Below are 23,748 nucleotides of genomic sequence, written 5' to 3'. Positions count from 1 at the left end.
CGTCAAAATTGCGAGAGGGTAGTGGAAGAAAAAACACACTTCTTACACAAGTTGTGTGCTTTCAGAAGCCTTGAATTCGAGACCTCAGCTGAGGTCTCTTATTCAATTCAAATATCTTAGTGAGAAATTACTTCTTTCTCAAAAACTACGATATTCAGAAGGAGCCGTTTCTCACAATGTTTTACACTATCAACAGCTCAACTACATTGCTTGTTACCAAGAAATTTGTTATGCTTGCAATTTTTTTGAGTAATTACCAATAGTGCCCAATGCCTTTACATGCACGTGTCTGGGTTATTTAATTTCACTACACACTTTTCAAGGTTGCAATACGAATCTTGATCCCACATACTTCTTCGGAATGAAAAAAAAAATATGTATTATATATATCTGCATTGAGTCGCGGTTGTTTTCGCAGGAGTCTGGGATCAAGTGTCACCAGATTTTAAGGGGAAACCTGGGTCACAAACCTTGGGGATCATTTGGAGAAAGTCCCTTGGGGCATGGAGGCAGTAACCTTGGTCGGTGTTTTGAATTTTTCAATTTTAAAGGCAAACTGTACCTATTGGTAATTACTCAAAATAATTATTAGCATAAAACCTTTCTTGGTGACAAGTAATGGGGAGAGGTTGGTGGTATAAAACATTGTGAAAAACAGCTCCCTCTGAAGTGCCATAGTTTTGGAGAAAGAAGTAATTTTCCACGAATTTGATTTCGAGACCTCAAGTTTAGAACTTGAGGTCTCGAAATCAACCATCTAAACGCACACAACTTCGTGTGACAAGGGTGTTTTCTTCTTTCACTATTATCTCGCAACTTCGATGACCGATTGAGCTAAAATTTTCACAGGTTTGTTATTTTATGCATATGTTGAGATACATCAACTGTGAAGGCTAGTCTTTGACAATTACCAATAGTGTCCACTGCCTTTAACATTTATCTGGTGCATCGACAATCCAGTCACATTGTATGCTAATATTTATCACAAAAATTGCCACCTCTTATCAAAGTCTGACAGTTTTCCACTGAAGCCTGATTGGCCAAGTAGAAATAGGTGGTCTGTTTAAACCCGCCCCCTTTTACCGAAACGTATAAATAAAAGCAAATGACACGCACGATTTGTGATTGCGTGTCTCGACAGAACAGTATGGTAAGTAGGCTTAAGTATTGGAATTGTGTATTCTATGGTTGTAGCATTGAGTAATTTTTTCTTATATAAATAGCACAACAAAATTGCTTTCTGTTAAGCAGTACTTTGAAGTTTGCCATGTAGTGCAGAATAGGCAAACGTTTTAATCGGGAACTGTAACAGTGTATGTTGAACGTAATAGATTGCATTTAATTCAACGTATCTCGCATAGTTTATGTTGGAATGTTCTATGTATATATGATTTGAGGCATTGCGTCATTGTGAGGTAACAATTGGATGACGATGACTAGAGCAAGCTAGACGAAACATTGACACCAATTCAAGAACGCATGAAAATGAAATTGACTGCCGAATTTGACCGAGAATACCTATAATATGATAACACCAGTTTTGATATAGGGCTTTACACACCTGAGGGCTTCTCAAATTTCTTTGCTAAGCACAAATTAGGCGGGGCACCAGTCACGACAATGCAAAACTAAATGTAATTTTGGCTTGGTAATCTGCTTCTGTTAAGCAATACTTTTCTGTGCCATTACTATCCTGAGGACATTATTGCATACGCAATATTGCGTATGCAATAATGTCCGCACACATTTGCTTATGCAGTTGTGTCCGCCCCGTGCAAAACTGTCCTTGTAGTAAATTAAACGGAGACCAGACAACTTGTCCGTCGGACCACTCGTCTGTTCGGACAATTCGTCCGTTCGGACAATTCGTCCGTTCGGACAACTCGACGGTGTTGTCTGACATTCAATTAACGCCCTTGGTCGACAGAACACGTTCGCCGTCTTTTTTACATGCTAAGTTCTGTCATGAATGACATGTGAAATGTTCGGCCGTTGGGTATTCGCTGCAATCATAAAATACGTGATACTCATGCTGCATTACGTAGGTTCAGTGCATACACGCTCGCTTACGCGCGCACTACAGTTGTACATGTCCGCCGGACGGTTTGTGCATAGCCCCGGACACGATTGCATATGCAAAAGTGTCCGGAGCGGACAGTATTGCATGTCGGACACAATTGCATCTGACACCGGTCACTCTGGTATTTACTTTGTTCTTAGGGTCCATCTTTATGGGATATGTGGACATTATACCTTGGACACGGATTTTTACATAAACCTTTCCGTAAGGGTTCGGGCCCCGCAGAACGAACCCAAAAGTTTGACCAATTAGGTAACCAATGGCAGACTTTGAGGCGCTAGGTGGCAGCAGACTTACCAGGTAAGTTTCCATTGTTTACGTAGTTCTGAGCGTGCGCGCATTATCGAGAACAATGGATTTTACCTGGTAAGTCTGCTGCCACTAAGCGTCCTGAAAGTCTCCCATTGGTACACTTGTTGTCCTATTTGACCATATTTTGAGGCAAACTTTTTTCGTTAAATCCGTATACAAGGTATTGCACATTATAAGGACGTTTTTTGGACACAACCTCGAACACGGCTTAAGCAACCAACTTTGTGTAACATTCTGATTTGTTATCTAATCTGGGCCAAATTTAATAGAGCTGCTAAAATCAGAGAATTATTCTTAAAGGCAGTGGACACTATTGGTAATTACTCAAAACATTTATGAGAATAAAACCTTATTTGGTAACGAGTAATTGGGAGAGGATGGTAGTATAAAACATTGTAAGAAACGGCTCCCTCTGAAGGCAAGTAGTTTTTGAGAAAGAAGTAGTTTCTCACTAATTTGATTTCGATTTTGAGACCTCAGAATTAAAGGGAGGGAACAACTTCGATTGACATGGGTGTTTTTTCTTCCATTTTTCTCTCGCTTCGACGACCAATTGGGTTAAAAGTGCGTTTGTTATTTTTTGCATATGTTAAGATGAACCAAATGAGAAGACTGGTCTTTAACAATTACCAATAGTGTCACGTGTCTTTAACCAGCTCTATGTAATGGGGCCCAGACTTATGTTGTTTTATTGTTGTTATCTAATCAGTAAATTGGTATCGTAGTCAAATTTATTCAACAACTTTGTTTGTCTTCATAACATTACAGTATCGTTTCCTGATTGTACTCGCTCTTTGCGGCCACCTGGCCAATGCGACCGGCTGGTCCCGTGACACAAGTCTGCAGGACCTTGTGAACAACCCGTTCGATCGGACGTCTGCTGGTGCAGACAGGTATGGGTCCGTTGATAAGACGCGGGAAGATTACGGCGGCTGGCCAACTTACCAAGAAGCTGTGGTGAGTAGAGTTTGTCTGATTCCTATTTTATGACTAACCCCAAACTCCTAATTTAAATTTTAAAAAACAAAACATACATTTTTCTGTTCAGTACCTACTATAGTATTAGGAGTACATATATCACGCTCCACTCTATGCCAGGGCCCATTTTCATATCTTTACCGTGTGGATTTCACAAATAGTTAGAACTGACCTTTTCTCGGGTTAGTAACTTAGAAGTTTTGAATAACCCCTAAAGAGTAAAAAAACTACTATATTAGAACTATCTGCGTGACATCGACCCGCTGGACACCTTTGGTAATATCGCCAATCACTATTATTCACACTAGGCGTATCCGAATATATATGATGCATAAAATCTGTACAAATTTTGACTCAATTGATCATTGAAGACGCAGGAGAAAAATGAAAGAAAAAAACACTCTTGTGTCCTAAAAAAAACACAAGCAAAAGACAATGTTTTTTAAAAAATGTGTGTGATTCTTGTGTCATTTGGGACCAAAGCTGTTAAGCAAAAAATACTGATTGACAAATTTGGTTGCTAAGTGAAAATTGAGTGGGGCACCAGTCACGACAATGTAATTTTCAATTATACTTGTCATGCGCATTGACCACTTGCGTGATTACTCACGTGCGCGCTTGGTATTTAGCAAAATTAACTCCTGGCACGTGATGATGAATGGACCAATGAGAACTCGACTCTCGGTCATGAATATGTATGAGGTATAGTTACAACGAATACTAACTAATTTATAAAACCTGTAACATAGCCGATGTTTTATTTAAAACACAACTATCAACGCTACAGGAGACACTGAGTGATCCAAAAGGATGGATTGACAGAACTTTTTCCAACATCAAAGACAAATTGACCGAGATCCTCAATGGCGGGTTAGTAAAACATCTTGATTTGATCATCCTTGACTTGATCAACGACAATAATTGTTGATATTCGGCTCTTTAAGGCTCTAACTTTACAAGTTTTTTTTTAAGAGTGCCCTGAAAGTGTGTCCATTGTCTTCAAACTACAGATTCATTGAACGGCAGACAGTTTTATATCTTGGCAAGAACTTATTCCACAATTAATTTTACAGATTTTGTTTATTAATGGAACATTACATAACTGGGTTTTGCTAACAGAACAGTTGCTGGCAGTGTAAGCACTTTGTGTAATCCACCATATACATAAACTGACAAACCTGTAGAAGTTTGAGATCGAACAGCCATCTGGTTCACAACAATAGTGAAAACCCGATTACACATTTTACATTGCATTGATGCCAAAATTTAAAAAATGAATGAAACGCTCACTGAGCGATAAACTCCAAACGTGAAGTTAGAGTTATTTAATTCTCATCAAATAAAAAATTTCAGACAGAAATATTATTTCAATGGATGTGTTCTACAATCAATCTCATTAGACCATTTAAGTTTTATGTAAATCTGTGATCTTCTAAGATACCCTTCAAAAATGTTCGGTGTTTTTTTTTTATGAACAGAGAAAAATCAGATGCTGTTGACACACGTCAAACCCCACCCTACCAAGATCTATGCACCCCTGATGTGCCTTTTGGGTACGAGGGGAGGAGTTACAATGCCTCAGTATGGGCATCTGTTGAGATAGTGAGCATGTCCTCGGATTTGGCAGTACTGAGTGCTAAGCCTTTACTGGAAGAGTACTTCATGGGGCACAATGACCAAAGTATGTTCAGTTTTTGCTTTATTTTATTTCTTTTAAATTTCCTTTTTTTTATGCTTACATTGTTAAACTCACATGCCTTTCGTACTAAACTAACTCGCGTATTTTGTTTTGGTATTATCCACTTGCGTGTTAAAGACACTGGACACTATTGGTGTACCTCGACATGTGCTTAAAATAACAAACCTGTGAAAATTTGAGCTCAATCGGTCGTCGAATTTACGAGATAATAATGAAAGAAAAAACACCCCTGTCAGGCGAAGTTGTGTGCGTTCAGATGCTTGATTGCGAGACCTCAAATTCTAAATCTGAGGTCTCTAAATCAAATTTGTGGGAAAATTACTTCTCTCTCGAAAACTATATTACTTCAGAGGGAGCCGTTTCTCTCAATGTTTTATAATATCAACCTCTCCCCATTACTCGTTACCAAGTAAGGTTTTATGCTAATAAATGTTTTGAGTAATTACCAATAGTGTCCACTGCCTTTAAATGCTTACGTTCTTTGTTCTTTATTCAATATTACTTGATAAACTCTAAAGCCTTTCGTACTAAACTTACTCGTGCAAGTATTTAGTTTTGGTGTTTTCCACTTGCGTATTAACAAAATACTTTCATTTAGGAAAAGGGGAAAGGGGCAAAGACATGAAACATTGGGGGAGGGGTTATTTAGTGTATCCATAAATTAATGTGTACGTTACTTCAGAGGCAGCCGTTTATCACAATGTTTTATACTATCAACAACTCTCCATTGCTTGTTACCAAGTCAGTTGTTATGCTAACAGTTATTAACAAGTAATTAGCAATAGTGTCCAGCTCCTTTAAAAAACAACTTGATTAAATCTAAAGATTCTGATTTTACTATTTTTCACTCCAGATTTGACCGGGAATATGACCACACCACTTCGAATGAGAAGGCCTTGGCCTAAGAACTCGTATCCCGGGATCGACGAGAAGACGTTCACTTTTTCTCTATACCTGCCTACTGAGTGGCATACAAACACTCCCAAACCTCTGGACGAACGTGTGAGTAATATGAAGGGTTTGGGTACTTTTTCCATGTCATTTCATTTGATAACATTTTTGTTATTCCAACAGATAATCAACATAACTGTAAAGGTACGTTACAGAATTGGTAGAAAACAAAAATCGTGAAGATCACAGATTGACATAAAACTTACACGGTCTAATGATGATGATAGTAGAAAACATCCCTTGAAATATCTCTGTCTGAAATTTCATATTTGATGAGAAATAGAGTCATACACAAATTGTAAATACACTGTTAGAAATTTAATGTGATATAATACTACGGAAGGGCTTTTACATAATGCCTCTCTCATGCAGCTACACCAATGCCACAAGTTTTAAAAACATACTGACAAAGACTAGAGCAAGCTAGTCGAAACGTTGAGAGAAATTTAATAACTGACTCCTTGGGAGTACAGTTAATTACGATCCTTTAAGCCAAAGTAGTAGTCCAGTCTATTTTCTATACCATCCGCCCTGGTAATAGTTAAAAAGCAGGACAGTTCTTTTCAGAACTGAGAAGTTTCCCGAACACCCGACCAATCTACTCCGCGGTAGTAGAATAAAGAAAGACAGTTCTCTAAGAACAAACTCTACCTGGAAAGTAGATACACACATGGTGTTACCGCAAACCAAATATATATTGATACCTCACCGTGTAAGGCCTCAAATCCCACAAGGTGGCATGACTTTTTTATTCAAATAATATGGGTCTTATTCCACCAGGTTGTTATCCGTAAAGAGCCAGTCACAAGATACTTTGCCAAGAAGTTTTCAAGCTACACTTTTTCCTTCCGTAATTTCCAAGAGTTGTTTACGCTGGAGGATTTGTTAAACCAACGCAGGGAGCAGTTTGTCGGTAACCAGTTTTTCGTCAATGTCTATGATCCGTAAGTGAGAGTTTTTGTGCTATTCACGCGACAGCAATTTAACTGGTGTCCATTGCTCAATTTTAGCATGGTTGTAAAATATAGCACCTTTTGAAAAGTGTTTGCAAGAAAACTTGGACAGTAGAATTTGTTTTGTCCTTTCACAGGAGGTACATTTCGTAAGATAATACAACTATGCTACAGTTTAGCACGGGACCCTTGCTAAATTGCTCTCATGTGAAAGGGGCTTTAGGGATGACATATGCCTATTTGTTGTTAAGAAAATGTGAAAGGGAGCATTAACATTGATCTATTATGTTACATAGACCAGGAATTAGACATCTGTGGGGGTTTTCGTGACCTGATTTTGAGTCATTAATTTTATTCTCAAAAACTTGACGACTAATGAAGCTGAAGCGTCTAATTGTAAGTTATATTACATACTTCTTTATGGAGAATGGGAGTACGGATTCATGCCATGGCCACAAAAATGATATACAAAGGGTATCAAAAACCCTCTAAGGGCTGTGGATTAGATTATGACACCTTTCTATCACTTTTTGTTTTTGTTTTTAAGAAACACAAAAGTCATAAACCGCCTTAACGAGGTCATGGTTTTGGTGAAACCGTCTGCTCTCAAACTAACATGCAATGTGACACACGCCAACCTCAAGCCCATCGCACTGAATGAGCCCAAATATGTCCAACTTTGCAAGAATACTACGAACTACGAGGCGAGGCTGTATTCCCGGGCAGTCTGGGTCTCAACAACCGTCAACTCAGTGTCGTCCCAACTGGCAGAATACACGGCTCTGCCGTTGTTGGATAAATACTTCGACAGATACAACGATTACGGTAATTAATCTATCATTATAGGGAGGTTTCGCAGGCGAACGCCGCATACGCAAACATTTAGCTATCCGTAACCTATTGACCCAATTTACCTGACGTCATCATCCGAATAAATTTGGATAGTATAATAATCTGCGGTAGTAGAACACAAAGCAAGACAAGTTCTCAAAATAATATAGTCTACCCAGTACACACAACTAATTGAGAAATGTTCAGCCCCGTAACCGGAAATTTATTATTGTGGGGAAAGGGGGGGGCGAATAATTATGAACCCCCCCCCCCCCTAAAAAAAAAGGAAAACAAACACTGGTTCTTTTAGAACCAACACTACTCAAAAGTCATATTCACATAAATCTTTACATCACATGTAGTTACGTCATGTTAGAGTAACAAAAAACTAATTCAATTGATCATAAATTGACTGTTGCAGGTGCATTGATTCGCAAGACCGAGCCTGTGCGTCTAACCATGGCCTGGCCGACCTCAACCATGAACCCAATCTACTCTCAGGACTACACCTTCTCGTACTTTGTACCTTTGGATCCCAACTCTTCCATCCCTCAGCCTTTGGACAATAAAGTAAGATGATGTTAAAACAAAGTGTACACTATTGGTAATTACTCAAAATAATTGTTTGCATAAAACCTTACTTGGTAACGAGTAATGGAGAGAGGTTGATAGTATAAAACATTGCGAGAAACAGCTCCCTCTGAAGTGCCATAGCTTTCGAGAAAGAAGTAATTTTCCACAAATTTAATTTCGAGACATCAGATTTAGAATTTGAGGTCTCGAAATCAACCATCTAAACGCATTTTCTTCTTTCACTATTATCCCGCAAGTTCGATAACCGATTGAGTTCAAATGTTCACAGGTTTGTTATTTTATGCATATGTTGAGATACAAGTTAGAAGCTGGTCTTTGACAATTACCAATAGTGTCCACTGCATTGAAAACAGAGTGTAATTTAAAGTTTCATCCCTAACATCAAAAAGCAGGAGAAAGCGTGTAAGGGAAGCTGCAAATTTGTCCATACAAAAAGGGTGTTTAATTCTCAATGGCTCCCCGCCACCAAAACATGTAAACAAAAATTACAATTCCGGAGGGGGGGGGGGCACCAAGGGGGGCTTCTGCTAAATTAAACCTTTGTTACCATTTGCGTTTTTCAGCACCCTTGTAAACCATTATTAAAATACTGGATTTTTTTTTCATTAGGGAATCTGCCATGGAGGTAAAACTAGATACATTTTGTTTTAGTTAACAATTCAGAAAAAAATCACACAGGAACAATTTTTGTATTTGAAAATAATGTGTAGGCCAACTTCTGGCATTGAACATCTGATTGATCATCTCAAACTACGGGTAACAAATATAGTTTGGGGTTTTTGGTTTTTTTTTTCGGTCAAACCAATATCTCCTTTAGAGTAGTGATGGTTCTTAAATGAGATATTCACATTGTTTTTAACGTAAACCTCTCTTAGTTATACTTCCACCATAAAAAAGTATCAAATCCTTTAAACTACAGGTAAAAATCCTGGACGAGCCAGCCTCTACTCTCTTTGCAATGAGGTTCAGCGGTTACACAATGGATTATCTCAACATACTACAACTTCAAGAGCTAAGATTTCACTTGAATCAAGCAGGGGAGGAATATGTGACTTCGGATCCCTTTGCCATCGAGGTTTATGATAAGTAAGTTCACTTCACAGTGATGAAATTCATAATTATCTTCGGTTCTCATGAAGTGCTTTATCTCACCCCTACATGGAGCGTATCAAAGCGCCCAGTATTATTTCTTGCAAGATATTGAGGTATGATACGTATTCCTCTGAAGCATCATGTGATGGTTTACAAGAAGCTGTGGTGCAATATGCAGCCAATCAAACCAGGAACACCGAGGCGATCCCCTTCTCTTTACGATAAGTGCATGCGTGCATTACGCAACCCACGGGACCCACGGCTTTACGTCCTATCCGAAGGACGCATCAATAATGGTTATGGACACATGCAAAGTGTCACGACTGGGACTCGAACCAACACTCTGCTGAAAAGAAACACCGTAGCTTGACTGATGGCTTTTTCAAGCCACTCTCTTCATTCAATGTTATTCGCCCAGTATTTACTAGCCCAAACTTTCAAAAAAATGTTTTTATTTTGGTTTGTGTGACCTTAATTTTACAAGGGTAAAAGATGTATTAAGGTAGAAAGCTTCCCTTAAAATAATATTACTTGCTGGGGTGATGTAAACGAACATTATTTTAGCTTATAAACGGTTAACTGTTTTTCTCAAAAACTTGACGACTAATGAAGCTGAAACTTCTACCATGTAAAATATATCAAAATACATCTTCATTCACAGTAAGAAGAAATTCATGTCATGGTCGAAAACTTGATCTTGATCTTATTTCCATTGATTTATAGGCCCTCATCATTTGTTGTGGATCGTCACAATGAGGTGCTTGTGCGCATTGACCCGAGTGTTAAACAACCCAAGTGTGTCAAGAAAAACTTTCCTCCATGCGTTTACAAAGGTAAACTTCTTCCATTGTGTCTTATCCCGGGCCTAAGTTTATAAAGCTGCTAAGCAGAAAGTACTGCTTAGCAAATTTTTGTTATAGAGCCGAAAGAAGAAAAAACAGATTTGTGTACCCGTCACATCAGTGTAAACACGACAGAGCGTACTCTACTGTTTTAAGCCCACACAGTAAACATAAAACTGCACAACCAAGATAATTGTTATGAAAGATGATTTCAGGTAAATTTTGTCAAGAGGAACATGGGCTTTAAAATCATTTCCATTTTTGTTTATGGTTTACCAACTAATAAGCCTGTCTTTTATGGAGACGGTGAGTGCTTCTTTCAAATCACAAATCAGGACTCGTTTTGTTTACTCTGGTCAGCTGATATGAATTTTGCATCAACAATTTGTGTTCACCTTTAGACCCGTATCCATATCTATTGTTTTGATTGCTGTTGTTTTTAGCTACAGATAAACAAGTGTAAGAAATGTGGACTTTTAATTTGTAAATTTTGTGAACTTTGATCGGGTTAAGCTATTTTGATGACAAATAGTTGTATCGGGAAAGAATATAACTATTCTTTCCCGATACAACTATTTGTGTGTATAGTATAGACGAAACGTTAATGGAGAAAGGGCAGAAGCCTGGGCAAAATTAACAGTACAAGAAAACCGAGTGTTAAAACGCGTCGGTTTTCTGTCGTGCATAACTAACTCAATTCTGCATTTGCACTGTGAAAACTAGTCTTTGGGATTAATATAGCGACCACGATGTAACATTATTATGGCATATTGTTTTTGTCAGGAGCCATTTTGTTCTTACGATGTTACCAGAGAAAAAGGGTACTTTGTTTGCCTGGAAGAAGGGCACATAGCCTAAAGCTCTTCTTAAAATATATGTTTACGCAAGTATATAGACTTTACAGTTTGTGAATTGAAACCTAAGTTGGTTACTTGAAAAGGCAATTACATTGAACACAATACAAATGTTTCCTTTAGAGAAAGAAATATAGCAATGTATATTTTTTCCACTTCTACTTTGGATCTTTGAATTTATGATTTGTTCACCCAAAATTAGTTATGCTTCCATTCTTCCTCTGCTATATTTGTTCTTAAAGAACAAAATACCCTAACACTGACGTGAATTTTGCTGCTTTGATTTATTTTTGCTCGGCCCCAGCGGCCTGCCAGATCCAGGCCCGCTGGGATGGGTTAATCGCTTGCGCAGATTCTTGTTCAGGAAGTACGTCACGTATGCAGTGCATAGAAATATGGCGCATCGTGATTATGATGCATGATGGGACTGCGCATTATTAAAACGATGACAGTGCCTGATAGTTTGCCCATCCCAGCGCCTTTGGTTAAAGCAAGGCACTGGGGACGAGCGAATGATTTATTATGAATATTTGGAAAAAGTTCAGGTAAGTATATTTATACGCAATACTGCTTTCATATTCTTCTTCTGGTTTGATTTTGTCATTGTTTCGTGAACTTATAGAAAACGCTTCAAAAATAATCAAGAAAGGAACATTTTAATAGAATAGTAAATTGCCCTTTTGCATGTACTGCTGTTGTCTGTATGGATTGTCATATTATTTCTTTAGGCATTTTGAGTGGTATTTTTCCCGCCAAATATTCAAATGTGGAGAACTTTTTACCGTTACTTTACATTTTGCTTTTTCCACATGCACTTTTGTTGTCTACATGGATTGTCATAAGTCTTGAAGAATTTTGAGTGGTGTTTTTCCCGACAAATATTGAAATAGTGGGACATGTTTCGCCTGATTGTTTTACTTTTAAAGATCGAGACTGTCCCAGTTACCGAGTCGTGGGTACCCTGAAGGACACCATTGAGCACCGTCATTTAGCTGGTACCCAATATGTCATGAAGAGGACTCGAACCTGTAACATCAGCCAAGCGATTGATGACGCATACATGCCACTCTACCGTTACTTCACTAAAGGTAAAACTCCATTTTACATTGATCCTTATAATATAATATGCAATATCCTTTTTAGAAAATAATATGCGAAGCAAGTATCACTTATCCTTGATAATGTTCAAAAAAAAAAAAAAAAGTGCATTTGACTTTCTGTAGAACATTTTCGGGGGACAGAAATCAAACCAACTTTCTTACCAATATTCTTACTAGGAGCGAACAGCGAGTCTGAGATTATGAACCGCACCACTATGGACATGTTCCTACTCCACAAATCAAGAGACAACCCACCCCAGGGGTGTGACTTCACCTACAGTCTGCTGTTCCACCTCCCCGCTGACAGACAACTCAGTGCCCCAGAACCGACTGAGGTAAACACAAACCAAGAAATTATTTTGAAGTTAAGCCAACAAAAGTATACAGTAAAGAATTTGTTGAATAAATTAATGTCATGGTGTTTGACGTATTGTGGACGGGGCCTAGTGGTCGGTACCAGTTTATGGACAAGTTTGTCAAATATTTCCTTAGCAAATGAGACAAAAATTGCTGTTGTTGATTAACTATTACTTTTGGGGGGCTAAATTACAAATCTTCTTTAGTTTCGAAGATATTTCGTTATTGTGAAAATTTAATTGCAACTCTTGTTTGAGCAGGTCACATGATGTTTTATGACTGGGCTGACAGGTCCTTTTCAAAGGCTGGACCATTCCTTTGGAGCCAGTTGCCATCACACATTCGGGATAGTGGCACCGTGGACCCTTTCAAAGACAAATTGAAATTTCTTTTGTTTCAAACTGATTTTCAGTAGTTTGTTTGTTTCTTTCGTTTCCCTTTGTTCTCTCTTCCCTATGTTGCTTGTTTGTGTCTTCTTATTTTCATTTGCTTTGAGCACAAATTCTTAGTGGATATTGCGCAAGATAAATTGTCACACTCCCGATGGACACTCCCGATGAAGCTATTCTTATTTGCGTTGCCAAGTACGTCTTTTTATTTACTGCTTTAAAAGAAAATCAAACTGTGATTATTTATGTGGGTTTTTTTTCTCAGTTAAATTCCTTTCTGTATGACTTATTCATTCAACGTATTTTGTTCTTATTATATTGTTACCCTCTCCAGGGTTATGGGGTGTGTTCCAGTTTGGAATAAAAGATAATACAATACAATGCAATACAATTATTATGATCACCAGCTCCCCATACAAAGAAAACACTTAAAATCAAACAGGTCCAGAAAATATTAAGTGAAAGAGTTGAGAAGTAATGTACGAATAGAATAGTGCTTATAATATTCCAACATGGGTAAAAAGCAAGGGTTATAGTCTGTTCTGAGCATGTTTATCAGGTCGGTGTTTAAGTCCAGATCCAATAGCTGATAGGCTTTTAGATAAATATGTTGGTGTACCTCATTTATTAAACTTTTTTTCAGGATGGTGTTGAACTCATCAAACAAGAAGCCAGGGAGTTGTTTGTCATCACTTTTACAAATTCAACAACTGACCGTGTTCTTGCTGCCAAGGAGACCGAGCTTCGAAATGAATTGAACAAGCGTGATCTCTGTTATAGCTCCACTGAATCCTTCTTTGCAAGTAGGTCGAACTAAATTAAAGAAAAAGTCATCCCACTTTAAAGGTACTTAAAGGCGGTGGACACTGTTGGTAATTGTCAAAGACTAGCCTTCACAGTTGGTGTATCTCAAAATAATAATGCATAAAATAACAAACCTACGAGCCTTTGAGCTCAATCGGTCATCGAAGTTGCGAGATAACAATGAAAGAAAAAAACACCCTTGTCACATGAAGTTGCGTGCGTCTATCTACTTGCAAAATGTTTTAAATTTATTAAGAAAGTGGAAATGAAACCAAAAGAGACATTACTCAAACTCTGAAAAAAAATGCAGTGCCGTAAGAAAAATGTGTACACTCAATAATTATTGTGTTGTTCATATGACTGTCCTTCGTGTGAGTTTCCAATTAGACTTTTTGAGGTATGGTAGACTATGCAACTGCAGTTTGGGTAAATACAAACAAATAAACCCAAACCAAACGTCCTATGTAGTACTGTCCCCACTCATGGCTTACAGAGTAGGGGGCAAATATCTTGTTCTAGAAGAAGTTATAACTTTGTTTTCTATATTTTATATGAATCCGATTGATTGAATATTTATCTGGGTCCTTTTTTGAAGGTTATGATGCAGCATGGACACCGGAGCCCCATCGCAAAGAGATTTGGATCCCAGTCGAAAACTGCACTACAACAAGGTAAGAAGACTATGAAACAATAAGATGTCATGGCCGGGCTGTTTGGAACTTCGATTTCAAGTTTTTGTGGTTAAAGGAACACGTTGCCTTGGATCGGTCGAGTTGGTCTTTGAAAAGCGTTTGTAACCGTTTTTTATAAAATGCATATGGGTAGAATGATGTTGTAAAAGTAGAATACAATGATTCACACAAACATGCCTCGAAATTGCGTGGTTTTCCTTTTACCTCATCGACTAACACGTCGGCCATTTATGGGGGTCAAAATTTTGACTCCCATAAATGGCCGACCATGTTAGTTCGCACAGTAGAAGGAAAACCACGCAATTTCGAGGCAAACTTGTGTGGATCATTGTATTCTACTTTTAAAACATCTTTCCAACCATATGCATTTTATAAAAAACGGTTACAAACGCTTTTGTTTTGACCAACTCGTCCGATCCAAGGCAACGTGTTCCTTTAAGTTTAGTTCATCGGATCGCGGGTTCGAATCCCGGTCATGACACGAACAAGAACTTGGGAGATATTAGTATACAATGCATAGGCACTGGATACATATTTGATGGTAATTACCCCAAATATTAGCATAACAACTTATTTGGTAACGAGCAAAGGAGAGCTGTTGATCTGAGAGACGACTCCCTCTGAAGTATATAACGAATAGGTTTTTGACAAAGGGGTACTTTCTAGAAAGAATCTCAGGCCTGAAGCTTTTCTTGTGCATATAAAAGCACACAAGTTTGTGCAAGAAAGTGTATTTGCTTGCATTATTTTCTTGAAACTTCGATGACCAACTGAGCCAAACTTTTCACAGATTTGTAACGCGCAGTAAAGTGTATTCATTATGTGTTGCGCAATATAAATGTTTGTTGTTATTATTACTGTATTGGTGATGTTAATGATTTTATCGACAGTGTACAAGCTCCTGGTTATACCATCTTGGACCGTGGATGTGGCGAGGGGGTCAACTGCCCATCTTATGAGAAGGGGCAATCCTACGGGTCATTTGAGGAGAGAAACTACGACGAGAGTAAGTTGAAAACTTTTGAAAATGCAAAATTACAGAACATTGCAGAATTGGTAAAAAAACTTGTCTAAAATCACAAATTTACATGAAAAATACACCATATAATGATAATGATAGTAGAAAATATTCCTTGAAATATTTGTGTCTGAAATGTTATATTTGAATTGATGAGAGAAAAAAAGAAAAACAAATTAATTTCCTGTTTAGAGTTTGTCATTCTATTTTGACTTCATGAATGCATTGTTGTTATTAGCTATAGGTTGACATCTCATTGTTTGCTTTCAATTTACCAGGCACGTGGATCTGTATGACGACAGTGAGCTGTAACGCCGAGCAAGCCTTCAACCAGTCTATTATGTCTTTGTATCGGTATTTCACGGGCAGCTACGACATACAGCCTGAAGCCAGACCTATCATTTCCTATGTAAGATTTATACCACATGACATCTGGGCCCGATTTCATAGAGCTGCTAAGCACACAAATGTGCTTAGCATGAAATATTTGCCTTGCTAAGAACAGGATTATTAACCAAATTTCCACGTGATTTTCAGGATAAGCAAACAACAGCTGAATACCCGTAAACCAGCAATATGCAACAAATGGAAATTTGTTGGTAATCCTGTTTATATCAAGGAAGAAATTTCTTGCGAAGCAAACCTGTGTGCTAAGCAGATCTATGAAACTGGACCCTGATTACGTTAAGTACATTGTCGTCACGAATCTACACTTTAGAGTCTATTCTCTTATCTGAAACTATTTCCCCCAATCTTTCTACTATCTGAAACGAGGTTTGGTCACGTTTATAACAATTTTGCCAAAGTTACAAACATTTTTTACAGTGCTTGCAACTTTATCGATTACAATCTTTTTATTATCATTTTTTTAAATTTTTTTGGGGTGGTAATCCAGTTTTAATCATGGCAAACATTTCATGCTCAGCAAATTTGTGTGCTTAGCAGCTCTATGAAATTGGGCCTTGTGGCCAAACCGTATGATTGTGATAGGTATATCCAGCCAACAGAACTAAAAGTAATAGTTATTTTTCAGATAACTCTATACCGTTGAGCTCCACTATTCCAAGAGCAGACTGAGTTTACGAGTATGTGACATTTTTAGACAAACTATAAACATAAATTCATTCATGTTTTAATTTTACACAGATGAAAATTGCTGACTTACTGAGCACCAGGTGCGACAAGGAAATCAAGACGTGTGCCTACCTCCCAGAAACCGCTTTCAGACTACCCCTGTTAACCCCACCTGATCGTGTAAGTCAAATAATATTTGTAAATACCTCAGACAATTTCGCTGATTCTATTGGTGGAGAGCGCGTCGCGTGGGGATGTTTAAACGGACGGTTGATAATGACCAACTGGAGCTGTTTATAAGCGGTTGTTTTCGGATAAGTTTGTGCGGGTTAGTCCACAACCTCGTTCAGAGGGGTGATCGATCTCGCTGTGCCATTTTTGCCCATAAATACAAAGATGCAGACGACTATGTTACTTCACTACTTCGCGCACGAATGCATATCCGAAAACTGTCTCAGTCATACAAATGCAACACACGTACAGAGCTCAGGGAAATGACATCGGCTCGGGCCTTTATCGCACGACCGCGCCACGAACTGCCGGTTTTAAACGGCAGTTTAATAACTCCTCGCTACCCTTTTATCCCCTTGTTTAAAAACATCAAAGATCCATGTGTTGTCTCAAATGAAAACAGTGGTTAAAGCGCCTGAGCTTAGGAATCTCAATGGAAATTGATTGACGGAAATAAGAAAACAAAAAGTTTGCTTCAGTTTTACTAAAGTAAGTCGAGCTTGCATAAAATTTGTAGTGATCAAAAATTTGTGGCTGACCATTCGTACACGTTTGTTTCGGCCCTAAGATCTATTTTATTTATCTTTTGTTTGTTACGATGTGACATAACTGATGGGTACGTTATGGAATGAATGCAGATGTTAATTTAGTCATATAAAAGTATTAATGTCAAAGCACACATCTCAGTTTAATACTAGCTTGTAAAACTGTGTAGGGCTGCAGTTAGATTATAAGCGCTGTAAAAACATTGGTTAAAAAATGCCCCAACGATCAGCATAAGAACAACGGGTACAAGCGTATGTCTACTTAGTTTAAACCACTAACCATGACAACTTATAATATATTATGACATCTGATGACTGCTGTACAACCGTCTGAAAATTGCCAGTGAATTGTTAAAAAATAATGCATCACTGGCCACGACCAACGTGCATAGGTTCAGGAAAACCAGGATCATAAATCGTCTTGATAAGCCCCTTTCACACAAGATCAATTTAGCAAAGGTCCCTTGGTAAATTGTAGCACGGGTGTAAAAAGAAAAATGTTTCAAAATGTACCTCATGTGAAAGGACAACAAAAAAACATAAATCGTCTTGTTAGACCTTGAAAAGTGTCGAAAACATCAACAAGATTGTTTTATAACCTCTGCACAAATAAGCTAAGCAACACAAAACTAAGCCAATCAAAACAAAACTAAGCCAAGCAAAACAAAACTTATGCTAACCGAAATAAATTTACCAGCCAAAATACCATGTCACATTTTACAGTTTGTGACTGGTGTCCTGCTAATGACTGCTTAGCAAGGATTTTTCTAAGCAGTATTTTCTAATTGGGCACTGTATACAAAACGAGATGATGCTACTTACGGGAGGGAAACTTGGTTAGTTGTCTTACCCTTCGATGTCCCTAAGATCTTGTCCAAGCTTTGTGGCTCTTCTAGTCACCGGAAAACCCATACCACACACTCCAAAGAAACCTTCAACCGGCTCGTCGACATCCAATGAAAAAAAAACTGTGCCCAATTTCAATAAGCCTGTAAGTAAAACAAATTACTATGCACTGAAAAGTATAGCTTAAAATAAACAGGCTACCAGCCAAAATTAAATTAAGTTTACATTGTCCCACTCATTATTTTGCTTCGCAAAGAAATTTGTCGCGCAGTATTTTCTCGGTATTTGCTCTATTTTGAGCCCTGGTCCCAGTTTTCATAAAGCTGTTAAGAAGAAAATACTGCATGAAAAGTGTCTTAGCTAAAAACAATAATTGGGTGAACTTTGGCTGATAAACTGCTTCTGCTAAGCAATAGTTTGATGTGCTTAGCAATTTTTTGTGCTTACATGCTTCATGAAATTGAGCCCCGCTCGCTTCATCTTGCTCACGTCGCGACGTCGGGCTAGTTCTCCTCTGCACTCACCCGTTCGTTGGCTGCAAACACCCCTGGAAACTCCCCCAATTGTACCGGGTTCGGTAAAACTCGCGTGCCGGGTTTGGTCCGTAATCCACCGAGAAGACCTAAATGCTAGCCTACAGCATACTTTTCCATCCATTGGTGAGAACAATGGTCGGCCAAATTGTACATTTTCAGGATCCCATTTTCATTAGTTTATTTTCCGCTGTGAAGTTTAAATGGCGATACACCGTACAATTTCTCTGGAACTCCCTCATTTGGACACTCACAAGCTCAACGTCAGAGTGTAGCCGAAGAATTGGGCTACATAGTCGGCGAAATGTGCTACAGAGTTTATAGCAGAAGAAATGTGCTTCAACGTTCTGTTTTCAGTCAGAGTATGCTTTATTGATACTATTGCTGACTTTGTGGAGCTCACAAAAAGGTCCAGATGACTCAACAATGAAATTGTCCACATTGCATGTTTTCTTCAATGAGTAGAGAAGTTCTTCCCAAGTGTAAAACATATCCACGTCAAATTTTGGCCAGCCGAAGAGAGGCCGAAAAGGTTATTCGTTGTATATCTTTGCTCTCACGAAAAAAGGGAGTTTAAACTGCTCTAAAACTGGCTACTCGAGCCTTAAAAGTTTTCTCCAAAATCAGCCTAAATCTACTATGTGGCTGTCAAGAGAAATTGCCAGAAATGCATTACATTTCATCGGCAGTAATGTCCGAATCCCTTGGTCATATGCATGCTGTAGAGAGCAACCATGTTGTCCGCTGTCGTCCGTGACCGTACTGTTGTGCTGCATATTAAGTGGCATATAAGAAAAAGAAACCGCATAGAAAACCTCATTTGCATATCGATGCAATTCATTCCAGTGGTGATGGGTGGCATTTAAAGCCCGCTGATTGGGTGAATGTCGTTCCTAAGAATGTAAAGAATCTCGTTTGCACCACCTGTCGTCAATTTTACCAAACTCGTCCTAACTCTAAGATTCATCCTAGGAACTTAGGACGGGTTAATTTCCACATCCATAGACGTTCAGATGCATTGAACCCATCATAGGACGAGTAACTCGCCCTAACTCATGATTAATCCTAGCGTTTCCTGAAATCAGCAGCAGGTCACTGCTCTCACTTGGTAGACTGGTCCCCTGTTCTTATGCGCAAGCATAGTGACAGGTATTGGTTTTTCAGAACCAGCGACTGCTCTATGATGCAACGAACATAATATTACAATATTGTACATCCATGTAAACGTGTACGTAGAATTTGACTGCAAAATGAATGCGAGATCAACGGTACATTATGTAACGGGTGACCGTCAGGAGCTTTACGCAGGCTTGAGACCAATCACGACTGGCGTAATTCGCGAGCCTCGAAATGTTACTTCTTAAGTTCATCCCAGTTTCATATAACCTGTAAGCAGAAAAACTTGCTTAACACCGAATAGTATTGCTTAGCAGAAACATGAAGGTCACGACAAGTTACTAGCCCACATACATTAAATTTGCATTGTTGTGGCTTGTGCCCGAACCAAATTTTGATGAGCAAACTCTGTCAAGTAGTATTTTTTGCTAAACAGTTTTATGAAATTGGGCCCAGATTTTCGGCCTTACATTTATGTCGCTAGTGTTTTTAGAGTTGACATACAGTATCATTGATTTGTGCTGTGACATTACACTGCGCTTAGCAATTAAGGGTGTATTTTGGCGGTTGTAATTGCCAATTATTGTTTGGTTGAATGTGGTCATTGGTTGATCGCTGGCCAATGACAGAAACAGTTGTTGGTTACTACAATCAAACGCACCCAGATTGATCAGGGCAAAACTTCATGGTAAGCACAAAAACTTGCCAAGCAGAGAAAAGTTGCTCAGCAGAAACAGTTTACCAGCCAAAATTACATTAAGGTCACATCTTTGCCCAATTTCATGGCTCTGCTAACCGTACGCACAGAATCGGCGCTTACGGACGCAGGGAATTTTGTGCTTACGGCAAGTTTTAATTTTGAAAACGTTTATTGGTTTCTACACTTAGCTTAGTGTTAAATTTGTTTTGTTTTTCTTTGTTTTTTCTTTTTTGATGTGATCATTTTTAGATGTCATTGCTGAATGTTCCCAGCGATGACCACCCGTGGCAGGCAGCATACGTAACAACCCTGCAAGGTTCACCGACCGTCACCAACATTCAGTCGAGTATTACAACACTGCTGCAACAGATCATGGATGCAGACTTGTTCCACAGTGTAAGTTTGAAATAAGTTATTATGAAGAAAAAAAGAGGTCCCGAAAAATATATAAATTCACACAATTACCTCAGTGTATAGATAATTGATGACAAAATGAACAGGCTCAGTTGAAAAGCTAGTGTCAAATATATATATATTTTTTTAGAGCCCTTATACACTTTCGGTACAGAAAAAAATTAAATGTTCACAGATTTACAAATAATTTACAGGGTTTACAGAAGGTAATGGTGAAAGACTTATCTTGAAATATTATTCCATGAAATGCTTTACTTTTTGAGAAAACAATAAAACAGTATCAATTCTCGATTACGGATTTACGGATTTATTTTAAACACATGTCATGAAACGGCGAAACGTGGGGAAACAAGGGTGGATTTTCCCGTTATTTTCTCCCGACTCCGATGACCGATTGAAACTAAATTTTCACAGGTTTGTTATTTTATGTATAAGTTGTGGTACACGAAGTGTGGACCTTGGATAATACTGTTTACCGAAAGTGTCCAATGGCTTTAATACTTAAAATAAATAAATATTTTGGTATTTCATTAAAAACTTTGGATTTTATCTACAGTGTAAACACGTTTGAGAAGTGTTATTAGAGAGCATGCACGCGGATTCAGGGATTTTTCCAGGGATGGATCCCCCAAACAAAAAAATCGTACGAACATGAAAATGTACTACATGATTATGATTATGGGTGTGACGTAAACGGGCAATGGGGGTCTGTATCGAGATTAAAGTCAGTATTCTGTGAAGGGGTGCTTAGATTACACTGAGAAAAAAAACTGGTTTACGGAAGAAAAAGGTGGATACAGAACAGGCAAGGGTTCGGACCCTCTAGACCCAACCCCTGGATCCACGCCAAGGCCCAATTTCAAAAAGCTATTTTAGCAGAAAATGCTGAGCAAGAAATGAGAGTAGGGCAACGGTGGCAACAGTGCTCGGCAAAATTGTGTGCTACGGGCTTTATAAAATTGGGCCCTAGTTTATAGAGAGAGTTTAACGACAGTGGACACTATTGGTAATTGTCAAAGACTAGTCTCCTCACTTGCTGTATCTCAACTCAACATATGCATAAGATAACAAACCTGTGAAAATTTCAGCTCAATCGAAGTTGCAAGATAATAATGAAAGAAAAAAACACCCTTGTCACACGAAGTTGTGTGCTTTCAGATGCTTGATTTCGAGAACTACGGCACTTCAGAGGGAGCCGTTTCTCAAGTAAGGTTTTAAGCTAATAAATATTTTGAGTAATTACCAATAGTGTCTACTGCCTTTAAAGGCAGTGGACACTATTGGTAATTACTCAAAATAATTACCATTATAAAACCTTTCTTTATTACGAGTAATGGGGAGAGGTTGACAGTATAAAACATTGTGAGAAACAGCTCCCTCTGAAGTGACGTAGTGTTCGAGAAAGAGGTAATTTTCAACGAATTTGATTTCGAGACCTCAGATTTAGAACTTGAGGTCTCGAAATCAACCATCTAAACCCACACAACTTCGTGTGACAAAAGTGTTTTTTCTTTCATTGTTATCTCGCAACTTCGACGACCAATATTGGGCTGAAATTTTCACAGGTTTGTTATTTTATGCATATGTTGAGGTACACTAACTGTGAGGACTAGTCTTTGACAATTACCAATAGTGTCCAGTGCCTTTAATCTGTGATTTATTCTTATTTCAATGGGTTTTTTTTTGTTTTTTTGACAGGGTCGTGTGTTTGTGGCTCGTTACACTCTACCCTCGGAGGACGGACAACAACACATCGAAGTCGGAGCTCTGACTGATACCATTTCCTATGACGTCTAAAGAAAAAAATATCAATGTAAAGATGATGGATTTTACAAATGACTCAAGAATCGATTTTTTTGTATTGCACAATATACACGGTTTTGATACTTTTTGTATAAGTTTTAAAAAAAAATGTGAATTACTTCCGTTGTATAACAGGAAAGCCAATTTATTTTGAAACATGAAGCATCATAAAAGAAAATTCCTTTACTCTTCTACACTAACAATCACTCAATTTGATAATTCTTCAATCATTTTACTCTCCTCACTTTTTGAAATTTTAAGGCACTTTACCACTATGTCTCTCATAATCATTAATTAGATTTTTAAACATCTCTTGGTCAAAATTATGGTAATTATTTGAGAAAAGATGAATAAAAAAGAGAGAAATCTCAATTTGCAGTAATGCCCATTGCATATTATTTTCTTCGTCTTTATAGAGTTTCGTATGAACCATAAAAAGTCGATTTCCTTTTACCATTGTCTATGCCTCCTGATAAGGTGTTCAAATTATGTATTCTTTCAACCAAGTCAAATTCTGAAGCGGTCTTCACCAGGCCAAAGATATTGAGCTGCTTAAATTACTTAAAATAATTATAAGCATAAAACCTTACTGGGTGACGAGTAATGGGGAGAGGTTGATAGTATAAAACATTATGAGAAACGGCTCCCTCTAAAGTGACATAGTTTTCGAGAAAGAAGTAAATTTCCAGGAATTTGATTTCGAGACCTCGGATTTAGAATTTGAGGTCTCGAAGCACACAACTTCGTGTGACAAGGGTGTTTTTTCTTTCATTATTATCTCGCAACTTTGACGACCAATTGAGCTCAAATTTTCACAGGTTTGTTATCTTATGCATGTTGAGATACACCAAGTATCTCAAAATTACTCATAAAACATTGTGAGAAACGGCTCGAGAAAGAAGTAATTTTCAAGAATTAGATTTTGAGTTATCGAAATCAA

The 23,748-nt window shown here is 38.1% G+C and overlaps 1 protein-coding gene across 1 annotated transcript; it reads left to right on the top strand.

Moving 5' to 3' along the window:
• Positions 1 to 1,119: 1,119 nt before the first annotated feature.
• On the top strand, positions 1,120 to 23,184 carry LOC139947842 (uncharacterized). Its single transcript, XM_071945644.1, has 19 exons — positions 1,120 to 1,150; positions 3,161 to 3,349; positions 4,158 to 4,240; positions 4,849 to 5,051; positions 5,923 to 6,071; positions 6,801 to 6,964; positions 7,521 to 7,798; positions 8,226 to 8,374; positions 9,318 to 9,484; positions 10,214 to 10,323; positions 12,113 to 12,274; positions 12,464 to 12,621; positions 13,676 to 13,835; positions 14,432 to 14,507; positions 15,419 to 15,534; positions 15,825 to 15,955; positions 16,693 to 16,800; positions 20,841 to 20,987; positions 22,704 to 23,184. The coding sequence occupies exons 1-19, from the start codon at positions 1,148 to 1,150 to the stop codon at positions 22,800 to 22,802; spliced, it is 2,652 nt and encodes an 883-aa protein (XP_071801745.1). The 5' UTR covers positions 1,120 to 1,147; the 3' UTR covers positions 22,803 to 23,184.
• Positions 23,185 to 23,748: the final 564 nt, after the last annotated feature.

This window comes from Asterias amurensis, chromosome 15 (genome assembly GCF_032118995.1).
Source record: "Asterias amurensis chromosome 15, ASM3211899v1".
Taxonomy (NCBI): Eukaryota; Metazoa; Echinodermata; class Asteroidea; order Forcipulatida; family Asteriidae; genus Asterias; species Asterias amurensis.
The sequence above is the reverse complement of the archived record's forward strand: the minus strand, read 5'-3'. Positions and strand labels throughout refer to the sequence as shown.

Excerpts from the sequence above, each read along its gene's own strand:
- LOC139947842 (XM_071945644.1), top strand. Across the intron at positions 10,324-12,112 it reads TCCTCCATGCGTTTACAAAG|ATCGAGACTGTCCCAGTTAC; the intron begins GTAAACTTCTTC and ends TTACTTTTAAAG. Across the intron at positions 12,275-12,463 it reads CTACCGTTACTTCACTAAAG|GAGCGAACAGCGAGTCTGAG; the intron begins GTAAAACTCCAT and ends TATTCTTACTAG.